General features: G+C 63.1%; 1 protein-coding gene across 2 annotated transcripts in view; it reads right to left on the minus strand.

Moving 5' to 3' along the window:
- BCR (BCR activator of RhoGEF and GTPase) overlaps nucleotides 1-23613 on the minus strand; it is an 86713-nt gene that overhangs the window by 15680 nt on the left and 47420 nt on the right. For both annotated transcript variants that reach the window (XM_070769959.1, XM_019977877.2), the window contains exons 3-15: nucleotides 22994-23098; nucleotides 22482-22667; nucleotides 17417-17524; nucleotides 14322-14382; nucleotides 13076-13128; nucleotides 11172-11312; nucleotides 8289-8410; nucleotides 7245-7413; nucleotides 6077-6196; nucleotides 5227-5302; nucleotides 3933-4037; nucleotides 3260-3334; nucleotides 1360-1457 (exon numbers count right to left, since the gene is read on the minus strand). In XM_070769959.1, the coding sequence (XP_070626060.1) occupies nucleotides 1360-1457; nucleotides 3260-3334; nucleotides 3933-4037; nucleotides 5227-5302; nucleotides 6077-6196; nucleotides 7245-7413; nucleotides 8289-8410; nucleotides 11172-11312; nucleotides 13076-13128; nucleotides 14322-14382; nucleotides 17417-17524; nucleotides 22482-22667; nucleotides 22994-23098 (1419 nt within the window). The remainder of the gene's footprint in view (nucleotides 1-1359; nucleotides 1458-3259; nucleotides 3335-3932; nucleotides 4038-5226; nucleotides 5303-6076; nucleotides 6197-7244; nucleotides 7414-8288; nucleotides 8411-11171; nucleotides 11313-13075; nucleotides 13129-14321; nucleotides 14383-17416; nucleotides 17525-22481; nucleotides 22668-22993; nucleotides 23099-23613) is intronic.

Here is a 23613-nt window from a genome sequence, read left to right on the forward strand (position 1 = left end):
CTCCCCTGAGGCCCCGCGGCGAGACCCTCCCCACTCTCGCCCCACAGTGCAGACCCTCAGCAGCCGGTGCCCCATGAACATCACACCACCGGCTAGTCTGGGAGCTTCCGGAAGCTCTGGGCGCCTCTCATGCCTAACCCAAGCTCCGGGAGCCGGCATCTCGCACAGGGTGGTCCCCGAACCACCTGCAGCAGAGGCCCCGGGGCGGGGTGTGGGAGTGGGGGGTGGCTGGTTACAAACGCAGACCCGCTGTGGGCTCTGGGGGCCCACTGATCACGACCAGCGCCCTCCAGGTGGGTTGACACCTGGGGGCCAGGGTCGGCGGGCAGGGCAGCGCTCTGTCCTTTGCGCTCAGCTTTGCTGAGCTGCTCCGAGGACAGTCTATTTGAAGGGAAAAAATAAACATCGACCCAGGGAGGCGACCCAGGCGAGGCGAAAGAGGGACCCGGGAGGAGGGCTCTCCTGCAGGCTCTCGGCATGTCTGCCGTGGGTGCGTGGGGCCTGCTTCCTCCTCCATCACCCCCACGGCACCTCGGGAACTCCAGTGCTTCCCAGCAGGGTTTCACCGGCATGGGTTCTTGGTGGGGAGACGGGGGTCGGGGGTTGGGAGAGCAGGTATTTCTGAGTCTGAATTGGGGGGAGGAACGGTGCGTGTGCCGGGAACCTGCGAGGGCCTAGACAGCCCACACGTGCAGCCAGGGTGGTGGGCCGCCCAGAAGCCCCTCAGCCCAAGCTCGGTCTCTGAAGCCCCTCGGTGGTGTCCAGAGCCCGGCATGCGCTGCCTCTGCAGGGTCACGCCCTCCTGCATGGGTCCGCCTGGCTCCGACACCCCCTGCCCCACCCCGGACAGCCCTGGCGCCCGGTGTTCTAACGACCAGGCAGGTCCGCCGGCTCCCCAGGCCCGCGCTCTGAGGGCGGCGTGTGGCACGTCTAATGATCACAGAGACCAGGGTCCTCTCCAGCCCAGCGAGGCAACCCCCACCCCAGGAGCAGAGCTCCGGCTTCCGGGCCTCGAGTGTCACGGCGCCCAAGGCTCATTCCAATTTCCAAGCAAAAACACCATGGAAACCTTCCAGATAAACACTCGGCAATAATAGGGGCCTTAATGCTAAGAAGCCCTTCGAAGCTCTTTTTCCAGATGCTCTGCCAGCAAAACAAGTGTCTCCGTCACTGGCGGTGGGGGGAGGAGGGGTGTGTGTGTGCAGGCGAATTCTCAGGAACACGGAGATAAAATCTCCTGGCCCGCCTGCTCCCCCGGGAGATTCCGGGAACGGCTGCTGGCACAGAGGCCGGCAGGGAAGCCCTCAGGGTCACAGCCCGTGGACGGAGCACCTCGTTTGCCGGGAAGTGGGGCCTCACCTCGTTCCAATTGGGCTCGGCTGTATCCCTGTAGACGCGCGTCTTGGCTTTATTTACAAAGTAGCCGAAGGAATCCACCTCCAGGGTGCAGTACAGACCTAGGGGGCACACGGAGAGCGGGACTGACCACATGGCCCTTTGTCAGCCCTCTCTCTCAGAAAAGCAGGTGTTATTTTCTAAATCATAAAGAAAAAAAGTGTCTTGGGTTTTTTTGGTAGCGCTCTGACGCCTGCGGGATCTTGGGACCCCAACCCAGGATGGAAGCGGTGCCCCACATGCCCTGCAGTGGAAGCGCGAGACCACCTGGAGAGTTCTCGGTTTTCTTTCTAAAACAAGACACCAAAACGGTGCCATCAAGACAGCCTCACGTCACACGGGTGCAGCCAGAAGCCAGCACCCGTCACGACACTCGCTCCCCTGCTCACGGACAGCAGCTCGGTGCTGGGAGGGAAGTGGGGTAGGGCCGGGGACGGGGGCTCGGTTCATTGGGGTATTAATGAAGTTCTCCAGGCAAGAGTACTGGAGCGGATAGCCCTTCCCTTCTCCAGCAGATCTTTCCTGACCCAGGGATGGAACCTGGGTCTCCTGCATCGCAGGCAGATTCTTTACTGTCTGAGCCCCAGAGACGCCCTATTAATAAAGTTACTATAGGGCAAAGCGAAAATGTGTATTTGAGTAAGTATTCAGGCTTATTCAAATCTAGTTATAGTTTTAACTTATCCACCAGAAGTTGTGTTGCTTCCTTTAACGAATGGCTCTACTGAGGTATGAACGACTGTACCTTCACACTCACCCACTGTGAGCGTCCAGTGGGTGCTCTTGGGTGAGTTGACGGAGTTCTGCAGGCGTCACCGCCTTCAGTTTTAGTGCACTTCCGTCACTCCTAAAAAGACCTCTTCCCATTTTTCCCATTCAACCACAAATCTATAAATCTGCTTTTTCCGTCTATCCAAATCTTTTGTTCATTTTTAAAAGGCTGGGCTGTCTCAGGCATCGCACTGTAAGCCTTCTCGATAGATCCTGGATACAAAGCCCCGATCGTATCCACCCGGCCTGGAAACAGCTTCTCTTCTGGGGCTCGTCAGGCACGTCTGGTTCGGTTTTGTAGTGACGGTGGCACGGTCAGAAGGGTGCCTGCCCCGCGTCCTCCTCCACGGGGCCCTAAGAGCTCGGGGGTCAGGCTGGCAGGCGAGTGTGTGCCGAGCCTGCGCCGCAGCGTGACCAACCCTCACCGCTCCCGAGTGGCTGGGACAGATGGCCCCGAGGGGAGGGATTAAAAGGGTACCCCTTTGGCACATCAGAGCAGCAAAATCTCCCCGGCACCAGGGTCAGGGTGCCAGCCCTCAGCCTCCTGGAGACCTGGGCTGCATTGTGTTGATGTTCAAGTCGCTCAGTCGTGTCCAACTCTTTGCAACCCCATGGACTACAGCACACCAGGCCTCCCTGTCCATCACCGACTCCCAGAGTTCACTCAAGCTCATGTCCACTGAGTCGGTGATGCCATCCAACCACCTCATCCTCTGTCATCCCCTCTCCTCCTGCCCTCAATCTTTCCCAGCATCAGAGTCTTTTCCAATGAGTCAGCTCTTCGCATCAGGTGGCCAAAGTATTGGAGTTTCAGCTTCAGCATCAGTCCTTCCGAGGAACACTCAGGACTGATTTCCTTGTCTGTAGCGAAACCTGACCTCTACAATTGCACGACCTGCCTTCAGGGGGCAGCTCCCAGCTCCCAGAGTCTGAAGAGCCAGAAGCAGGCAGAGGCAAGGTCCACCCTGGAAAGCAACCCCACTCCCAGCGGGCGTGAGCGAGCACCACACCTCCGGGCGGTCAGCCACCTCCCGGGTCCCCGCGCTCTCCGGCTCAGGGTCCGGCCACCTTACTCCCCACACCAGCCACCTACTTGAACTCTGCTTAAAGCCGCTGGCAGAGTGGACGATGACATTCAGGAACCCGTAGAGCCCAGGAGATTCGTCATCTGTGCAAGAGACCAGAGAGGTGAGCGCCCGTCCTCCTGGGAGGGGCAGGCAGGAGCTGGGCTCTGCTTCAGGGACCCTCTCGGGGCTGGGGGGGGGGCACCGCGTGACTGTCACTTGCTTAGCGGGGGACCAGGCGACAACGTGAGCAGAAACACATCTGCTGTGGCCTCCACTCGGCCTTAGGATCGAGTGCTACGTTCACAACGTGGGCAAACCAGGGGCGGAGACGAGACGTGACGGGCTCTCAGGACAGGAGAGGGGCTGGGGAGCACGTCACGTGGATGAGGCGCAGTGTGCAGAGCACGCTCTTGTGTGCAAGCGTGTGTGCACGAGTGTAAGAGTGAACGCAGGTGCGGCACGACCACACGTGGGGGGATGGGGAGCAGGGCCAGACCAGAGCACAGAGGGTCTGGGGAGCCGCTCGGGACTCAGGACCAAGTCTCCGGTCCCCTGGGTCACCCCAGCTTGTCCCGTCCACTCCAGGGAGAACCCGACAGGAGCACACACAAGCCCAAGCATGGAGGTCCCCGGCCCCAGGGCAGCCCCAACAGCAGTAAGGAACGGCGGCCTGGAGGGTGCAGGGTGGGGGCGGCCCACCTTCCTTGTTGATGGTCAGTGGGATGCTGTGGACGGTCTGCAGTTTGACACACGAGTTCGTCAGCATCTGCAGCTCCACGGACGTCAGCGAGAAGCTCTTGAAACCTGAGATGGGGGCACAGGGGTGCCAGCCAGTGAGTCCACCCGGCTCCTCAGAACCCCGGGACCCCCTGGAGCATTTTTTCCAGCTACCCTCGCAGCGGGCCCTCAGCACACCCCGGTGAGGAGGCCCACAGCGTCCACGTGCTCCCAGGGAGGAGCCGCTAAGGGATGGGGAGGCGTGGCCCGGGGGGTGTGGAGGGAATCTTAGCAAGATGCTCACACAGGGTCGCCTGCCACCTCGGCTTGGCTGTATGGCAGTCGTGAGGGGCGACCCGGGGCAGCTTCCTGTGGGGTCTCCCCAGACACCCAGTGCAGCTCTATCCTCTGCGCCCCCGTCTCTCCACCAGGTGGGGGAACAGAGCTCACTTTTGAGCAGAGGACAGACGCTGTAAGTGGTCTGGACCTCTGGTTATAACTGGACACCCATGATGGGAACATGGGCCGGGTCCAGGCACCAGCTGTCAGAGCCGCCAGGAGCACCCCGTCCCCAGAGACGGTGCCCTGCGGGGGACAAGGCAGAGGCATGTGGAGCCCCCCGCCTACCCGGGATGCGGGGCTCAGCCTGGCTGCCCCTGCAAGAGGCACAGGCGGGAAGTTCTCAGCAAGAACGGCTCGGGAGTCCCGAGTCACGGGGTGGGGGGCGGCGGGAAGCAGAGGAGGGAAGCAGGCGGCCGCAGCCCCAGGTCGGGGGCAAGGCCTGCCCTCCAGCCCTGAAGGCAGCCAGGCAGCACGGGACAGCTGTAAGCTGAGCAGAAGAGACCCGCTAATACACAGGGAAGCGCCCAGAGAAGGGCCCGTCCTGGCTCGGGCTGGGCGCCCTGGCCCGACAGCAGTCAAGCACAGGGGAGCAGGGCCAGCAGGGTGTGGCCGCCCAGCTGGCATCTGCGGGGTGGGGGGCAGGCGAGGCGGGGGTGGGGGAGCCCCAGGGGCAGGCAGGGTTCACGGGGGGAGGTCAGAGGGCAGGCTGGCGGTGGGCAGTCACGGAGGGCACGGGGTCCTTTCAGGACAGACCCTCCTCAACCATCTCATGCGTCAGGGCTCCAAGGCACACCTCACTTGGATGAGTCCCACAGCCCAGCCCGCTGGGAAAAAACGAGGTCAGAGACCACAGTGCCAAAGTCCTGAACCCACACCTGGAGCCCACAGCCCGGGCCGCGTCTGGAGCCCCCACCCCGGCCCGGGGGCCACTCACATTTCTTCTGCTGCTCCCGGATGTTCTCTCTCCACTCGGCCCGCTCGTAGTCGGAGGAGATGAGGAACGTGTAACTCTGGGGGCAGGGGGAGAGCACACCCCAGTTATCGCCACCCCGCTGACCGGGCACCCAGGGACCGGGCTCCGTCCCGGCCATCACGTGCAGCCGGCAGTGAACCCGCTCGGGGCGCCCACAGCCCCGCGCTGCAGGCGTCAGAGCTGGGGGGTAGTGGGTGCACTTGCAGCCCTGCTCCTGCACGCCCTGCCCGCCTGGGTCAGGGCGACGCATCGCAGCACAGGGCCACCGGGTCCCCAGGATGGATGTGCCGAGGGGAGGGCTGATGCCCACCAGCCCGGGCCCTGACGCGGAGGCAGCGGCCCCCGCAGAGCCCCTGGGCAGGCGCGTGATGCCCACAGAGAAAAGCCCTCAGGGTAGAAGTGAAGCGTCCCCTCAGGCCCACGGGCTCCCAGACTGCATCCTTGCGCTGAGAGCCTGTGAGCCCCCAACGCTATGGAGACGCCCCTGGAGCCCCCGCCATCTCCCAGCTGTGGGGGTCCGTGTGCCAGGCCACACAAGCTTCTGGGGCCGAAGAGGGACCACAGGCAACCGGAGGGGTGGGGCGTGGGTGTGGCTGGCGAGTCGGGCGTGGTCTGTGGGTGGGGCGTGGCCTACAGGGTGTGATCGGCAGGTAGGGCTGAGACTGGCGGGTAGGGGCTTGGCCTGTGGGCGTGACCGGTAGTGGGGGGCGCGGCCTGTGGGCGTGGCCTGGCTGTCATATGGGCGTGGCCTGTGGGCAGGGCGCGGCCTGTGAGGGGCATGGTCCGCAGAGTGTGGCCGGTGGTCACTCACCTTCCCGTTGCGGCTGTGCACGCGGAAGGCCATATTCGGGGACATGAGGAGCAGCAGCGACTCCTGCTCCGAGAGCTTCTTCCTCAGCCTCTCGATGGCCTTGCTGCCCTTGTTCGCTCTCTGCGGGGAGAGGATGCGGCCACGTGTCCACCCCGACCCAGCGCCGCGCGCTCCTGCTCAGCCTGCCCGCGGGCCTGGACCCTCGGTCCGCAGAGGACAGAAGCCCGTGGACAGGGCCTCGGCCGCACTGTCCAGGCCGGGCCCGGGCTGCCAGACGTGCTCAGTGCATGCTCCTTGAGGGTTACAGGCCTTCTCCTCACGGACCTCCCTTCTGTCCCTTTGCCCAAACTTAGGACAACATCCAGGGGCCCGTCGTGATCCTGAGGGCCCCTCCCTGCTCCCGGGTCTGCACATTTTGACGTCACGTCTCCTGGGAGTGAGGGGCCTGTGCAGGGCGAGACGTGTCCCCAGGACCTGGCAGGGAAAACCCTCTCTTCTCCCAGCCGTGCACCGCCCTCCTGAAGCCTCCGTCCCAGGGGCACAGCCTGGATACGCGCAGCAATGGACGGGGCTCGACACCCTTGGGACACTCTGCCCTGGCCAGACAAACAGACAACCCAGAGTTCACGCCAGCCCGGAGCTCCGGGGACCCCCCATCCCCTGGGGTTTGTGGTGCAGCAGGGCGGGCAGGGGCGGGCTGCGAAGGACGCCTGTCCCGCTGCACCCACCGCAGCAGCTGGTGTCCCTGGACATCAACCTTCTGGGGACCCACCCCGTCCTTGGCTGCCACACAGTACCTGTAGACCGACCCTACAGGTTGGGGGCTCGCCCTCGCTGTTCCTTCAGAACACTGCTCCTCTCCAGAAACAACCAGGGGTCTGCCGGGTACAGGTCAGACCCTCTGGAGGGGCCGTATCCCGCACCTGGGACTCGCTCCCCATCGGGGCAGGTGTAACAGGGACAGTGGAGCGACCGCCCCCCGCCCCCTACCCGATCCTGGACGGCTCCACGTCTGATGGGATGCCTGGTGCTCTGAATGCTCTCGGGGCCCCAGCAGGTCCCAGAGACCCGCAGTGGGTCAGAGGCCCAGCAGAACTCGCCCGCTGGGAGGTGCTGCTGCCCCTGGAGCTGCAGAGCCAGCCTAGTGCCCACCCCCCGCCCCACGCACCTTCTCTCTCTGGATGTCACTCTTGATCTGGGAGATCTTGACCTTCATGGCATCCAGCTCCTCGTCCAGCACCAGAGGGATGCTGGGTGCAGCCTCCGACTCGTCCACCGTCTGGAAGCTGAGGTCCGTGAGCGGGATGTACCACTTGCAGTCGTACTGCTGGGCTTTGCTGGATGTGGGGCGGGGGCGGGGGGGTGCACGTTAACAGGCTGCCCACCTTCCTCCGCTTAAGTCACTGTTTCCAGTCTGGGAGCCCTGAGGTCACGGCCATGACGTCTACCTGATCTTCAAACCCTGCCCGTGGTCCCCGAGACAGGTGGACACTGGCGACCGGGCCCCGGTGCCCCTGTGCTGGGGCACTGCTCGCGTGGGACCCAGGCCCAGGGTCTGCCACGCCTCATCCACTGTATCCTGACGCGGTAGACCTTCCAGGCCCCCAGTGACAGTCAGGACAGGACTGCAGACGCCCCCAGGGCTGCAGTTTGAGGGGCTGCAAATCCACCCAGTATAAGCCCCCTCTCGACAGACAAGACAGGGAAGGTGAAGCTCTCTTCTGATTGAACCCACCCAGCACGGCGACAGCAGGGGGGCTGAAGAGCCCAGCTGAGTGACTGGTCTCTTCCCCCGTTGCTGCCCCTGCACAGGCCACCGCGTTCTCGGCCATCAGCTGGTGATGTCTGCCAAGGGCCGGGGCGGGGCAGGCACCATGCGTGCCCCACCTACAGCAGACCCTGCACCCCCAGACCTCTCTGGGTCACGACCTGACAGCCCCCCTGAGGTCACAGTCAGGCTCCCCTGTTCCTGTTAAGAGTCAACAGCCCAGTCACTCACGCTGACCCAGGACATCTGCTAATGATGACCTCTGACCATGAGCCTGGCACCGCGTTCCAGGTGGAAACAGACTGTAGCTTAACGACAGTGGCCTGGCCCACAGGGGGATGACCTCTGCAAGCTGACTGGCAAGAACACCCAGTTTCCTTCTGTAGAAACCGCCCCGGGTGCCCTGGACCCTCCGCCGGGCCAGGGGGCCACACGGTCACTCACCCCCCGCTCTGCTTCTTGAGCTTGGTGCAGAGCAGCAGGTCTGTGAAGAGGAAGACGTGCCGCAGCTTGCGGGCCCCCTCCACCAGCTCCACCATGAAGCTGTCCTTGAGCAGCTGCCGGTGCTGTGGGCAGGGCGAGAGGGGCGTGGTCAGGGCGAGGGGGCGTGGTCAGGGCGAGGGGGGCGTGGTCAGGGCGAGGGGGCGTGGGCAGGGCAGGGGTCGGGGCCTCCGACCCCCACCTCCACCCCCCAGCGCCCCCTCCGCCTGCAAACACCTCAAACCCCTTGCCCTCTGTCCATTAAAGTCCCCAAGCGCCCGGGGCACACGGCCTATGGGGGAGGATGCGTGGACAGGGTCTCGGCCGCCGGCGTAGAGGCCGGAGGGCACGGCGCAGCCCGGGGGTTGGAGAGCCCGTCTGAGCAAGGGCGGCCCGGGCCTCCCTCCCCAGGACAGCCCTGGACACCCGGGCGGGAGGCAGGCCAGAAGAGGGGACAATCTCGTGTGGGGGACCAGCAAGAAGGGCCCGTTGCTGAGGGCGGACAGCCGCCTGGTGAGTGGGGTGGGGCAGGGCCGGGAGGACTCAGAGAGGGGGGCGGTCACGCTCAAGGCCAGGCCCGGATTTGCGGGCATCAGAAGGCCGGGCAGGGGTCCCCCAATTGGGACCCTGCATTCCAGTCCTTCTCAGGTCACAGCCCGCTGATGGACAGAAGCCCACACAGGGGTCACGTGTCTAATGCAGGCCCCGAGCCCCAAGGAGGCCTTGAACAGCAGGCGGACTCGAGGCACCGGTGCCCCGGCAAGCCCTGCGCCTCTGCCCCGGCGGCTTCCCTGAAACAGAGGGGCGGGTGTCCCTAGCTCGCACAGGTCCAGGGCGTGGGGTGGTAGGTCGGTCGCCAGCCGACAACCAGCGGCCACCACCTCGTCACCTGGACCAAGGCTGTGCCGTGCGGAGGACAGGCGGAGAGGCTGCCCCACCACACCCTGGGGGAGGGTCCTTGTGCCCATTTTACAGACAGGGAGCTCCGCCACCCACCCCCGCCAGTGCAGAAAGCAAGCAGGGACTCAGGGCTCTGTGCCCAGGAGGAGAGGGACCCTGCTCACCCAGCCTCAGGGAAGGCCCCTCAGAAAGCACAACGCCTCCCCCCAAGTCTGCAATGGCTGGGGCGGGTGTGGGGCGGTGCAGAGTGTCAGGCCCGCTCATCATGCAGAACTCCAGAGCCGCCTCACCACAGCCCCCCAGCAGGTCCGGGCACCCGTACCCTAGATTCTTCTTGGGGAGGCTGTGCCTCTCTGAACCCCCTGCCAACGCTCAGCCAGAGCCCCCCCAGAAGCGAGTGCAGCCTGGGCTGGCCCCCCCCCTCCCAACACCCATGTCACCATCACATTCGGGTGGGCTCACAGCAGCCCGCCAGGCCCTGGCACAGAGCGCGGATGGTTCACACGGGCACTGCCCATGCCGACCGCACCGTATGTGCAAGGGCGGGAGGGCTGCCTGCGAGCCAAGCCACGACATGGGGTCACCGCCCTCCGCCCACCTGTGCCCCTGGGGGGTGTGGGGGTATGGGCATCTGACGGCCGGGTGTGTGCAGGTCCCAGATGCTGAAGTCCTCGAGGGACAAACGGGGCGATGTCCCCTCGGCAGGGACTCGGCAGAAGGTTCTCCAGCCCAGGAGGCAAGACCGGGGGACCTTCTGTGAGTTGGAGGGGGACCCGAACGGGCTCAGCTACTGGACGTCGCCAGCAGAGGGCGCCCAACCTCTAGCTCAGAGGCGGACCGTCCCCCAGCCGTGGTCCCCGCGGAAGGAGGCCGTGACTGGAGACCCAGGAACAAGGGCCAGACTGCCGGCTGCAGGCGACACCTGACCAAAGGCAGCTGCTTCCAGTGATCGAAGGAGCAGGAAGGCTCGTCTCCTCGGGGATGCCCGCTGCAGCGGGAGGCACGGCACAGACTCGACGTACCCTGAAGCCGCTTCCCAGGAGGGGAGACAGCCATGGCAAGGCTGTCTTGGCGGAAGCAACTCTCATGTCTGCTGAGGTCACGTGAACTTGTGACCAGGGAGGCTGGGCACGCATGCACGACTTCCCCCAGAGATTAGGAGCTTCGGGCCGAGAGCCACTTGTTGGCTGCCCCGAGTGCCCGGCGGGTCAGACTGGGCACCACCGAGCCTGGGGGACTCAAAGGAGCAGGAAGGGGAGGAAGCGGCTCCCAGCAGTGGCGACGGTCAGGTTCACCGCCCGGCCCACATGCCCCGTCCCTGCCTGCTCCCACCCCGGCACATGTCCAGCAAAGGGTGCTCACGCTGGACGCCACCCCCTGACTGGCACACCTCTGCCATCTTACTGCAAGCTGCCTGGCACGGGCGGGCCCCTCCCGGGAAGGGTGGAGGCAGCCAGGGCGGCACCTTGCTCCTCTGCGCCACACTCTCGCCTCCAGGGACAACGGAGGGCAAGAGGGGCTCTCGGTGTGGCGGGGGGAGAGGAGGGGAAGGGGAACCCCCCAGAGGACGTCAACCCCGTTCTCAGCTACGAACATACCACGCCCCGCTCCCTTTCTTGCCCGGGAAGTCCTTAAACCCGCTGTCAACCGTCTCATTGTGAAAGAACACCCAGGGGAGCACGGAGCGGTCTCCAGGCAGACAAATGCCGTCTGCCTTCTGGCCCACCTCTGGGACCCCGATCCAGCAGAAGTGTGGGGGGCTCTGGACACAACCCCCGCAGCAAGGCCACCACATCCCTGCAACCCCACCTGGACGCCCCGCCCGCCGGCCGGGGTCCACCCTGCCAGGGTCAAGGGCCCCCAGGGTCAGGCGTCTCTGCTGTGCTGAGCTGCAGGGACACAGTGGGGCCCGGTGTCACCCGCCGGGGCAGTGGCCACTGCACTCACCTCTCCCTTCTTCACGGTCATGGACTGCCGGCGGGGCGTGATCTCCTCGTTGATGCTGGACAGGAAGTTCTGCGAGATGCGGAGGGCGTCCTGCAGCAGCGGGTGGTCAGGGTGGCTGGGGGGCGTGTGTTTCAGCAAGTCCTGCATCGGGGGAAGGGTCGAGTCAGAGCCGCTGGGTCCATTGGCCGTGCGAGCTGCAGACACGCTGGGGCTGGGTGGTGGGGGGGACCCGGGGCCACCCTTCTGACAGCCGGGGCCGCGTGGTGGAGCACCACCCCTAGGGGAGGTCCCGAGCGGAGCCCACAAGCCAATGCTGTTTGCACGCCGCTGAGAGAGGCTCCACACTGCGGCTCTGGGGCAGGTTTCTGCAGCCAGGGCCAGGAAACTCTGGGTGGGTGGGGGCGGCCCCATGCCCTGCAGGAGACTGGCACCATCACTGGCCTCTGCCCACTCGATGCCAGTGGTGCCCCCTCGTGTGTGGTGGCGTCAAGCGAAACCGCCTCTGGATGTGTTTCGTGTCCACCGAGACCACCCGGGGGGCGCTGGCCTGTGTGAGGTCAGCAGAAAGCCCCCAACCTTCCCGACTCCTGCTCTCTTAGATCAGAGCCTGGGAATTCCTCTCCATGGGGGATGCCCATAATCTGAGCTCAAAAGTCAACGGCTCTCTGGTCCAGAGACACAGAACCCTCTTGGCTCCCAAATCCTATGGCAACAAGAGCCTGGGGAGACGAGACAAGTCAGGGGAGACTCCGGCGTGGGGGTCCCAGGCCAGCCCCTCCGCCAGGCCTGAGCTCATCGCTGCCAGGGGGTCAAAGGAAGGGCCTCCAGGGCTCCAGCGCCAGAGCCTGGCAAACATGTGCAAACCGCCAATCTCAGCTCATCTGCCTCCATCCACGAAGTCTCTGAGACGTAAGACATTACGAAACGAGCAGTGCGTGGGAAACCGCACAGCTCGGAGAAGAACGAGGCAGAGCTGCCTGGGGCGCCACCGGCCTGACGCAGCACACGGGGGCCGACGGCAGGCACGGGACGGCGGGCCCAGCACGTCTCCGAGCGATTAAAATACGTCACGTGTGTCAGCATTAAGGACCCTCCGGTGGTGGGTTCATTGTGGGCAGGGAGCAGGAAAGGAAACGCACACTTTTATAGGCTTCTGCGAGCTGGTCGTCCATTTTTTAAAAAATGCGTGCGTAAGACTTGCTCTAAAGACCTATGGATAGGGTCGCCGGGCAGTAGGGCTGGGGGCCTTCTTTCCTCTGCTTTTGTTTCTCGGTATTAAGATGACCAGGCTGCCCAGGCGGCGCGAGTGTTAAAGAGCCCACCTGCCAACACAGGAGATGTAAGAGACGTGGGTTCGATCCCTGGGTCGGGAAGATCCCCTGGAGGAGGGCACGGCAACCCACTCCAGTATCCCTGCCTGGAGAATCCCACAGACAGAGGAGCCTTGCAGGCTACCGTCCAGAGGGTCGAAAAGAGTTGGACATGACTGAGCACGCACACACTGAATGACGGTCACTTAACAACGTGTGAGTGACTCCCCGCTGTCCTCAGGGGCAGCCCTGCTGGGCGGGCCCCCTCGCGCACTGTCCATCTGGTGGAGGGTGTGGTCCGACCGCAGCCCAGGCGGGCACCTGGCATCCGGGCCCTGCCCCCTCCCTCGGGAGAGCGTCTCCATTCTCGAGCCCCTCCCCACCTGTGCCTGCTCTGATGAGGCACCGGGAGCCCCGGACCACCCCCACCCCAGGAGCCCGGGAAAGGAGAGGCGCCTCATTCCTGCATGCTCAGTACAGCTGCAGGGCAGAAAAGAGGGCAGGTGAGCAGAGCTGACCAACAGCGGCCCCAGCCCCAAGACAGCAGAAGCCAAGAGCCCTGGGGCACAGAGGCCCCGGGCCCCGGGGACTCACGTGCAGGACCAGCGTGCTCCGGGTCACCCGGTCCACGGGCTTGTACAGCAGGGCTGTGGGGAGACGGGCAGGGGATGAGAGGTCGCACGTGCAGGAGGCCGACCGCCCGCCCTGGCTGCAAGGGTGGAGGAGGGGGTGGCCCACAGTCCACATCCCCAGGGCACCCCACCTTCCCTCTGCCTGGGGACCGGAGAGGAACCCGGCGCCTTGGAAGGCTGGGGATGTCACTGTGGGCTTTCGGTCCGTGACGTCAGCGCCGGGTCTGGGGCTGATCCAGGACCCAAGCCTGCGAGGCTGCCTCGGCAGCAAGCACTCAAAGGCGGGGGTCAGGGAGCCAGCCGGCTCCCTGGGAGGATGGGCCGGCGCAGGTCCCTGGGAGGATGGGCTGGCTTGAGTCCCTGTGGGCAGAACAGCCCACTGGTCTCCACGCGGACCCAGGCCTGGCGCTGAGACACAGCTCCCGGTTGAACCGGTGGGTCAGCTCATTTGCTTTCTAGTATTCACGCGTGCAGGCTGTGCCGGCCTTGGCCGAGCGAGCAGCATCTTCAGCTGCCTTACGGGCATTTTTGGACCCCTGGACGCAGCGGCCTGGAGCCCCAGTGGTCGGGCTGCCCCCTCTGCTCCGTGACCGGCATGGCCCGTTGCGGGCACGGGACTCGCTGTGTTTTCCTGTGTCGGGGGCACCTCTGCCCGTGACCCCCTCGGGCAGCGCAAGCTGTGCACTCACCCCATTTCACAGACGTGGGGGAGACCGGCTCGGAGCGGGGTGGAGCTCTGGCCCGGCTCCTATCACACGTGCTGTGCTCTGTGAGTGAACATCCTCCCGAGACCCTACCAGCCAGGAGTGAGGAGGACCTTCTCATTCCTGAGCCCACTCTGCCCAGAGGGAGGAGGGCAAACACCGGCCTGGGGGCCTTGCCGCTCGGCTCTGACCCCTGCCCAGCCACTCGGGACCCGCCCTCTACACGGGTCCTTCTATCCTAAACCCGCTGCGTCATCTGGAAAAAGGGACAATACGGTCCCCCACAAGGTTGCTGGACGACACCATGGCGCTGAGAGGCCCGGGGGGCGTCCCGCGTGATCCCTGGCGGCGGCCACAGGTCCTGCCCACTCCCTGCTCCCTTCCTCGTGACTGGAGGTCTGCAGCAGCGCAGGGGGGCCCGGCTGGGCGCCCTGTCCCCTCGCAGCAGCCACCCCCCACAACTCCCCCAGGGAGCACGCAGGGGCCTCGGCACTGAGAACTCACTTTCCAGAGAGTTCTTGGTCGTCTGGTCCTTGGCCTCCTTGTTGCTCCTGGCTCGCAGGTTCTGCAGAGAGAAGAGCGCGTTTTCATGCGGGGTGAACAGAGCGGCCTTGATGGTGGCAGCGAGCTCACCCCCAGGAACCTCGGGCAGAAACCTCAGCATCCTTTCAGCCACAAACCTCAGGGGTGTGACTGGGTCACAGCATGAGGGGCGAGGCCGACTTCAGGATCGGAAAGTCTCTTTGTGAGACGCCCTGGAGGCTGAACAGCCCCCCTCCTGCCGGGACGTCCCCAGGCGTTGCTAGGCGTCCCCAGGGGACACAGTCGGCCCTGGCCGAGGCCTCTGGCGCAGAGTGTCTTGCAAACCCAGACCAAAGGCAGCACCTGTCCTGGGAGCGCGGACCGGCTTCCTCGCCTCAGTTAACAGCGTGCTTGGACGCAGGGGCCGGGGCAAGGGCGGTCAGAGCACTCCGCCTCGGGGCAGTCACCAGCAGGCAGGCTGCCTCCATCCCTCTCCAGACTTTGCAAACGTCCTTGCCCAGGAAGCAAGCACAGCTTTTTTAACGGGTGGGTCATTTTTCAACTTAACTGCGTTCACAGGAGCTGCCGATTCGGTCCGAGGTACCAAGAGAAAGGGAATGAAAGGGCCCTGTGTGCCTGAAATCGTCCCTGAAAAGACGCTGTGGTTAATCCCAGGGCGAGGACTGGGAGCAAGAGAAACCCCAGCTGGAGACTGCGTTCCTAACCTCTCGGGCCACAGGAAACCTCCAGGCGATAAGCCCTGGTGCCCCTCCTGGGCGTTTAGTTCTCCGCAGGGGCTCCTCCATCACCTGTCTCAGCAGCTCCCAGAGGGCAGGGGAGGGGGAGTGGGGAGCGTGCGTGAGAGCTCAAATCTGCAAAATTCAGGTGCTGCTCCGGTGAGCCGGGGCAGCAGCCCACGCTTGGCGCCCCTGGAAGGCACGATGCATGTGGGCCCCTTCATCGTCTGGGAGCTCGGTGGGGGGAGTGGGGGGAGTTTAAGTTTCCTTAAGGAAACTTACAAGTTTGGTTTAACCCCGCAGCTCCCAAACCAACTACAGACCCCAGAAGCCCTTTGCACTTGATTCCCGTTACCTATTTATCAGGGGCTTCCCTGGTGGCTCAGATGGTAAATGCAATGCAAGAGACCTGGGTTTCATCCCTGGGTCGGAAGATCCCCCTGGAGAAGGGAATGGCTACTCGCCTGAGGAATTTCACGGACAGAGGAGCCTGGCGGACTACAATCAATCCACGGGGGTCACAAAGAGTCGGACAGGACTGAGTGACTAACGTTTTCACTTTTTCCCCTTGTCACACCGGTTTATTATCCGGGGAGCTCGGGCTCATGGAACCCAGCGCGGGCAACTCCGGTCTGACCGGACGATGACGAACACGGATTTCTCAGGCTGGTCCCGGGAGAGATGAAGGACCACTGCTCCAGGTCCTTGGAGGTGGAGCTCCCGTCCCCACGGCCGAGCTCTGACCCCCACCCCTGAATGCACCCCTACACCTGTGGCCCGCTCCTTCCGTGTCCCTGTGGCTCATTCCACGTTCCGTGTGGTTCTAGTTTCTCTGGGCCTGTTTTTCTGCTGTTTGTTAGTTATCTGGCTCAGTTGCAGCACACAGATCTTCATTGCAGCGTGTGGGATCTAATTCCCTGGCCAGGGATCGAACCCTGCATTGGGAGCACAGAGCCTCAGCCACTGGACCCCCAGGGAAGTCCCTCTCTGGGTCTTTTTTGAAACAGGGATGGAGAACCCGAGTGGACACCGCCCGATGGTACAAAACTTCACGGCAGCCTGGCCGCTGGCTGCCCCCGAGCACAGTCCTGTTTCCCATGCCCGGGTGGGGCTCGGATCCCCTCCTGCACGTGGTCAGTGGGACCCCGTAAGCCCCGGGTGGTGTCCACCGTCACTTCCTCCTGTTTCTGTAGAAACCTGTCTGGGTGGATGTGAACGCGGCCCCGTTTAAGTGCAGCCGATCTTAAAACATTACGACTCTTAATTTGTCAAGGTCACCTAGGGACTCAGCGCCCGCACCCCAGCTGTTAGGGGCGTGAGGGCTGCTAGTTTAATGAGTGAACGAGAGAACAGACCCAACGCTCCAGGCCAACTGGGGCAGCTGTGGAGGGCAGCGTGGAGCCAGCCTGCGGCCCTGGGTGCGGGCCGCATCTGCGTGACCAGCAGCACCATGTTTCTGGCTTCCGTTTCTCTTCCTAAAGCTGAGTTCTTGGGGCTTCCTTGGGGGTCCACTGGTTAAGACTCTGCGCTACCAATGCAGGGGACACGGCTTCGATCCCTGGTCGGGGAACTAAGATCCCACAAGCAGGCAAAAGGTAAGAAATTGGAAAAAAAAAAAAAAGGCAGCCGAGTTCTCACTCAGAGGTCTTCCCACGCAGAATCCTTGCTTGGCGGAGCAGGCAGGTCAGGGCTCTGAGGAAGATGAACCCCAGGAAGAGGAAGGTATCCCCCCACTGCAGGGAAGAGCAGGATGGGCAGGGCGGGGAGGACCCAGCATGGTCACCAGCAGCCCCTGGTGACTGGTCTCCTGCCTCCGGGGGCTCTTCCAAGGCCCCTCCTTGTACTGAGACTCCAGGGATTGAGGTTTCAGAGCTGCTGGGCTGGTGAGGCTGGCAGCCTGCAGCTTCCCCCGTCGTGGGTGGGCAGCCCACCCCGCGCTGGCTGTAAGCCCCAGAGGAGCGGAGCATGAGGCCCCCACCTGCTCTCCACCTGCAAGATGCAATGTCGGCCTCTGGCTCGAAACCCTCTGTTCCTGGGGACCTCATAGACAAGCGCAAGACAACATCTGTCCAGGCTGCCCAGACGGACCCCCGAGCCGGGCCCTCGCGGCTGGGAGGGCAGGGAGCGTCCGAGGCTGCTCAGGACTGCAACCCCACCCCGGCTGGGGCTGACAGGGCCCACCCGCAGGCATCCGGAAACAGAGGTTCACGACCAGACCTCGGTGTGCAGTGCGTGTTCTCTGGGGTCACGGCATGCCCACGATCGCCCACGGCGCTCCACCCCGCCGGCCCCACCCAGGGAGGTGGAGGGGCACACCTCTCTGAACAGCATCACGCGTACCTCAGAGATTTCTGCAAACTGAGCATTGGCTTGACAGCACTTCTCGGCTGTTTCCATGGCAACTTCATAGTTGTCCACAAAGGCCCGGTACACACCCAGCTGGCTGGCCTGCGGGGAGGAAGGGAGAGACAGTGGGACGGGTGCCGGGCAGGAGCGGGGCAGGTGGTCTCCGACCCTCAGTGCTGGGCTCCCCTAAGCCCAGGTGCAGCAGCTGGTGCGGGGCTGCAGCGACCTCAGCTCCCCGCTCGCTCACCGCCGCCCACCTGCTTCCCCTACCCACGCGCTGAGCGCACTTCTGCTTCCAATGTGACATGTGGGGAGGTGACTCACAGCCCCAGGCAGGTAGGGGCTCTCTTCCCAGCAACCTCCTCCTCCCACCCTGTTCGTTTAAAACTGGGCCACCAGCAAACGGCTGGTGTTCCAGGATGTCAGTGAACAAAGATGAGCGTCTCCAGCAGGTGGGAGGGGGCGGCCCCTGCTCGTCCCAGCTGCAGACGCCTCGGCGGGACCCATCCCTGGCCCGACGGGCTGCACTGCTGCTGCTGCCGTTCAGTCGCTCAGTTGTGTCCGACTCTTTGCGACCCCATGGACTGCAGCATGCCAGGCCTCCCTGTCCATCACCAACTCCTGGAGTTTGCTCAAACTCATGTCCATTAAGTCGGTGATGCCATCCAACCACCTCATCCTCTGTCGTCCCCTTCTCCTCCCACCTTCAATCTTTCCCAGCATCAGGGTCTTTTCCAATGAGTCAGCTTTTCTCATCAGGTGGCTAGAGTATTTGAGCTTCAGCTTCAGCATCAGTCCTTCCAATGAATATTCAGAGTTAATTTCCTTTAGGATTGACTGGTTTGATCTCCTTGGGTCATAAAGAAGGCTGAGCACCAAAGAATTGATGCTTTCGAACCGTGGTGCTGGAGAAGACTCCTGAGGGTCCCTTGGACTGCAGGGAGATCCAACCAGCAAGGAGGGGCTACACAGCTCTGCTCCTCTACAACCTCTTCAGACATGTGAGAAATGCGCAGTTTAGCTGCCCACGGAGAAGACGGGCTCCCACTGCCCAGTTATGAGCTCCATCCAGACCTGCGACGGGGCTGAGGTGTCACTCGGCACCCTGGCAGGCGGGAAGCCTCCGCTGCCAGCTGCAAAGCAGGGGCGCTGTCCTGCTCTCGGCCAAAGGCGTTAACAGGAGGTCTCCTGCCCCAGCTCTCAGCTGAGTCAAGACTTCCAAGGTCGGGTCAGGTTTGTCTGCGGCCACCACCATCACCAGGGCCTGGGTCACCTCCAGAGGCAGGAGGGAAAGTCCAGCCTGAGCAGGTGAGGGCAGACCCCGTGACCGGCTGGGTGGGTCTCCTCCACTGCAGCCCACCGGGAGCCGGAGGCCCAAGGCTTCTGCTGATCCTGGCGTTTGCTCTGCATCGAACCTAAATTTTATTTCTACGTGCATTTGCATTTGTATTGAATTTTAGGTTTCTTCAGATGGCAAGGCCAGATGCCCTCCGCACTGATCTTCTGACCCCGCTCCCTGTGGGGGTTGCACCGAGGGTCTGGGGGCACGTGAGAAAAACAGCAGCTGGAGGAGGCCCCGCTCGGCCCTGGCCACAGCGTTCACCTGGACAAGTCGCCGCGTCCAAGACCCCAGGTCCCCTGTCACACGGTGGGACCCAGAGCCCTTTCTCCCCCGACTGCCCCGCTCACTGAGGGTCTCCCACCCAAACAAAGGCCCTGCTTCAGGCACTGTCACCACCAATCATTCAGACAGTGCGTGTGGCCAGCTAGCAGAGCACACGATAAATAAGTAAAGAAACGCGTAATGACAGGTGGCTGAAGGCAGAGCAGGGGAGAAGAGCAGGGCTACAGTAGACACTGTGGCCGGGGTGACCTCTGGAAGAGGCCACGGCTCAGCCTAGTCCCGAGGGGATGTTACTACTGAAGTGTGTCCCCTTGGAATCCGTAAGTCGAAGTCCTGAGCACGGAGAAAGTGACTGTAGCTGGAGATGGGCCTAAAGAGGTGATGGGGAGAAAATGACGCCGTCACGGGACTTCCCGGGTGGTCCAGTGGTTAAAACTTCACCTTCCAGGGCAGACGGTTCACCCTCTGGTCAGGGAGCCAAGATCCTACGTGCCTCGAGGCCAAAAACCCAAAACATAAAAGCAGGAGTGTAACAAATTCCATAAAGAATGTAAGAACGGTCCACATCAAAAACAATGTTTTAAACACCATGAGGCTGTTCGAATGGGCCTGATCCAATCTGACAAGGGTCTTTAGGCGAAGAAAAGATTAGGACACAGGAACAGCGGGACGACCACGTGAGGACACAGGGAAATAACAGCCATTGACACATCGAGGAGAGGCCGTGGGAGAAACCAGCCCTGCCAGCGCCTGGATCTGACTACCAGCCTCCAGAAATGGGAGGAGATAGACCTCTGTTGTTTGAACCGCCTGGGCGGTAGCAGCCTAAATACATCAACACAGAACCGCTTGTTGGTTACTTCTGCCTGCTCTTCCAGGAGCTCACATCTCCCACGTGGCTTTAGAGAGGTTTAGGCAACTCATGCACCAATCAGAATCCGAGCTGCACGGATAACCAGACAGATGGAGATCAGGTGCACCAATCAAAACCTGAGCTGCATGTAACCAGGTGCACCAGTCAGAACGTGAGCTACATGGGTAACTGGACAGATGGAGACCAGGAGCACCAATCAGAACCCGAGCTGCACGGGTAACTGGACAGATGGAGACCAGGTGCCCGCCGTGCACCATGTGAGGCCCCAACAGGACACAGTGGTTAAACACAGAACCTGAATCTCTTCTGGAAAAAAATCCAACCCAAACTGGTGTACCCTTAAGAAAAATGTCAAGGTTGTGGGAGACCAGCACAGGTCAAGCAAGCGGTGCAGATGGTAAGAAACTACAGAGACCTGACGACCACATCCGGACTCAGAGGAAAACGGCCACAAAGAACAGGGCACCTAACCTGGAAGAGATCCGTAGGATCGCGTATTAATTAGCAGTACCACATCAGCATGAGCCGCCCCTGATGGAGCACTGTCCTGTGGGCTGTGGAGGAGCATGTCCTCAGCAAATACACGATGATGTACTTAGAGATAGAAGGCAGGATCAGCACTTTTCTCTCAAACTATTCACCGTGTGTGTGTGTGTGTGTGTGTGTGTGTGTGTGTGTGTGTGTGTGTGTGTACAAAGGAGAAGGAAAAAGAGAAAGATAAAGCAAAAGAGAAAGAAAGATAAAGCAAAATGTTACAAGTGGTGCAGCCGGCACAGAGACTTCTTTGTGCGATTCTTGCAACAATTCAGGAAGTTTGAAGTGATTAGGAACCAAAAAAACTGAGCTAATAAAAATTCAGCCAGAAACAAAGCCCCAGTTGGGTAGTGATTAACCCACAGGAAGGGAGTCAAGGCAGCAGCAGGAAGGGGCTTCCCAGCAACGAGGCGTGGCTCCTGAGTTCCTGGGGAGCGGTGGTACCAGGGCTGGGGCATTGTGGGCTCCTGGGGGGGTCCCGAGACCCTCCCAGCTGGGGAGCCCAACCCCACTGTGCTAATCTGAAAGCGGTGGGGACGGGGACCCGTCCACCTGTCTGTGGGGATGCCCAGCGCCCGGCCCCGGGGGCACACAGGTGAACACACGGCACAGAGCTCCCCAGCAACCACCTCCCATGGCGGCTCCTCTTCCGTAGGGCCGCGCCTTCCCTGTCTGCCTGTTGCAGCACCTCATGCACGAAGGTAGCTCCAGGACACCAGGGAGACCAGAGCAAATGCTGCAAATTCCCGTGTTTGTCAGACTATTAAACTTTTTTAAGTTTCTGGGTGACTTAAGTGTTATTTGGGGAAGAGAGTGGTTGCGGTTTCTGCCCACAACCTGGGTCTTCAAAGATGGGGGTTTTGAGGATGGGCAGTACCGGTCTCCCTGCCCTCTGGCCCTGGGAAAGGGGTCCCAGGCGGGGAAATCTGAACCAACGAAGCGTTCCTCCCCTTCCTGAAGCCCCGAGCGGTGGAGGGAGGGAACAGCTCACAGGAAAGCCACGCCCGAGCAGAACGCCAGGGTCTGGCATGAGCTGAGGCAGGCCAGCTGGGCGTCCGGGCGGCCCAGGAGGGCCGGGGACTGGTGCTTGGTCTCCGTGCGCTCTGGGCACTTAGAAGGGGGCCCAGCGACCTCAGCCGCCCCGGCCCACAAGGCCGGGTGCCCTCTCAGGGAAAGGGCACGCATACAGGGGGCCGGGCAACCCGGGAGCTGGGATTTCAGGTCCCTGCAGGGGGAACTCCGGTCACACGGGCCGGCCCGGCACCTGCCTTCGAGGAGTCCCGGGGCGAGGACTCGCAGCGCTGGGAGGCCGCCTCTCTGCCGGGCTGGCCACACACAAACCAGCCCTGCTGCCTCCCCACCCCGTCCACGGGATGTGCCGCGTCTCCAGGGCGCTGCAACCACCGTCCCTAACGGTAAATACGGCTCCAGGTCCTAAAACGGCTGCCACGGGAGCTGTGGCCACACAGGAGCTCTGTCCTCACCACGTCCTCAGTCAGGGACTCCCCTGGGGACCAGAGGGCTCCTCGCCCATGACCAACCTTCCCTCCCCAAACTGCCTTTCTCTCGTTCTTTAAGAAATCCTTGACTAACCCTTTAACTCAAGAGAAGTGCAGACACGCAACGAAGCTCGAGGAGCCCCGCTGTCCCACCTGCAGGGGCGGCTCCCGGCTCCCCGCCCCGTGCCCGTAACCTCAGTCTTGCTGCCCGGTCCGCAGCCTCTTTGTGGTCCAAAGAGGGCCCCGTCTGGAGCCTGGGAACCCTGAGCGGAACTCGGGCGGAGCCGGAAAGGACCAGAGATGTACGCGGGGTGGGCCACGGGGAGAGAGCCTGGCTTGGCGTCCTCGCCTGGGGTTTGCTGCACAGCGCCCACTCCGCGCGGCCCGCCCTGGGCGTCTGGGGCCTAAGATGCGCCTGGACTCCCCCTCCCCACCACGCCTCTGGCAGGGGGTGGGCGTCAGGCTCAGGGAGAGGCCGGGCCCCGCCGCCCTCCACCCCGTCACCCCCGAGGCCCCCGGGTTCCTCACCAGCTTCTGGAAGAGGTCGCCCACGCGCTGCTGGCGGCTCCACTGCTGCACGCGGGGCAGGAGCCCGTCGTAGAAGTCCTTGTGGATCTCGTAGAGCTCAGGCACTTTGAAGAAGATGGTCTCGATCTGCTGGCTCGTCAGCACGGGCTGAGAGGTGGTGGCAGCCGCCTTCAGAGGCTTCATGGGCTGGAAGAGGGCACAGGTGGCGGGTGGTGGGGGGGTGGCAGGGGACGGGGCTCGCCACGTGCCAGGTGTGCGGCGGTCACGTGAACGCACACACGCTTCGGTTTTTAAATTTCAGCAGCCACAAAAACGTGAAGCCGGCTCGGCTGGGCACGGTGCCTCACGAGTGCACCCACCGCCCCCTCCCCCGGGGAGGGCCGACCTCTGCGGCCGAGGCCGTGTCCCGCCCTCCTGCGGGTGTTGGCGAGGATTCCAGGGGGCAGGCGGGGCTGCTCCCAGGCCTCCATGGCAGCGCTGCCTGCCCGCCCGGCACCCCTCCGCCCCCTCACCAGCAGCAGCGCCTCCAGATGGCTCAGGTAAGTCTCCTCGCTAGCCAGGATGCCAGACAGGACCCATTTTCTCATCTCTGAGCCCTTTTCCAAGTCCAGCTCACTCTGCAGGACAAAAGGACAAACGTCAGGCCCGAGGGGGCGGGTGGGGGTGGCGGGGAGAGCTGTCGAGGTGGAGGAAGCCGGAGAGTGGCCCTGAAGATCAGCTTCCCGAGAAGGTTCTGGGTGGGATGAGACTCGGGAGGCCTGGGGCCCCCCCGCAGGTCAGCCCCCGGTTTCCAGTCCTTGCAACATCTGGCCAGTCATCCAGCAAAGCCGGGGGCCACCCTTGGCCTTGACGCCAGGCAACGGGCAGTGGGGAGCTGGGTGGAGCGGCAGGCGAAGCCTTCCTACGAACCTTGAACCCGTGACCAGAGGAGTTGAGCCCAGGGGGTGGGGGGGAGGGGCATCGGGCCCAGCACACAGCCGCCTCGGCCTCTCCGCCACAATACTCCCTCGCCCCGCACCTGCCCAGCCAGCCTCACTGGACCTCTGGACCGGCCAGGGCTGGGCAGCCCGCCTCGTGCCCAGTCACAGGGCGAGGCTGGGCTGACGCCACCTGCCCAAGGGAAACCCCGTCT

This window comes from Bos indicus, chromosome 17 (assembly GCF_029378745.1).
Source record: "Bos indicus isolate NIAB-ARS_2022 breed Sahiwal x Tharparkar chromosome 17, NIAB-ARS_B.indTharparkar_mat_pri_1.0, whole genome shotgun sequence".
NCBI classification, from domain to species: Eukaryota; Metazoa; Chordata; class Mammalia; order Artiodactyla; family Bovidae; genus Bos; species Bos indicus.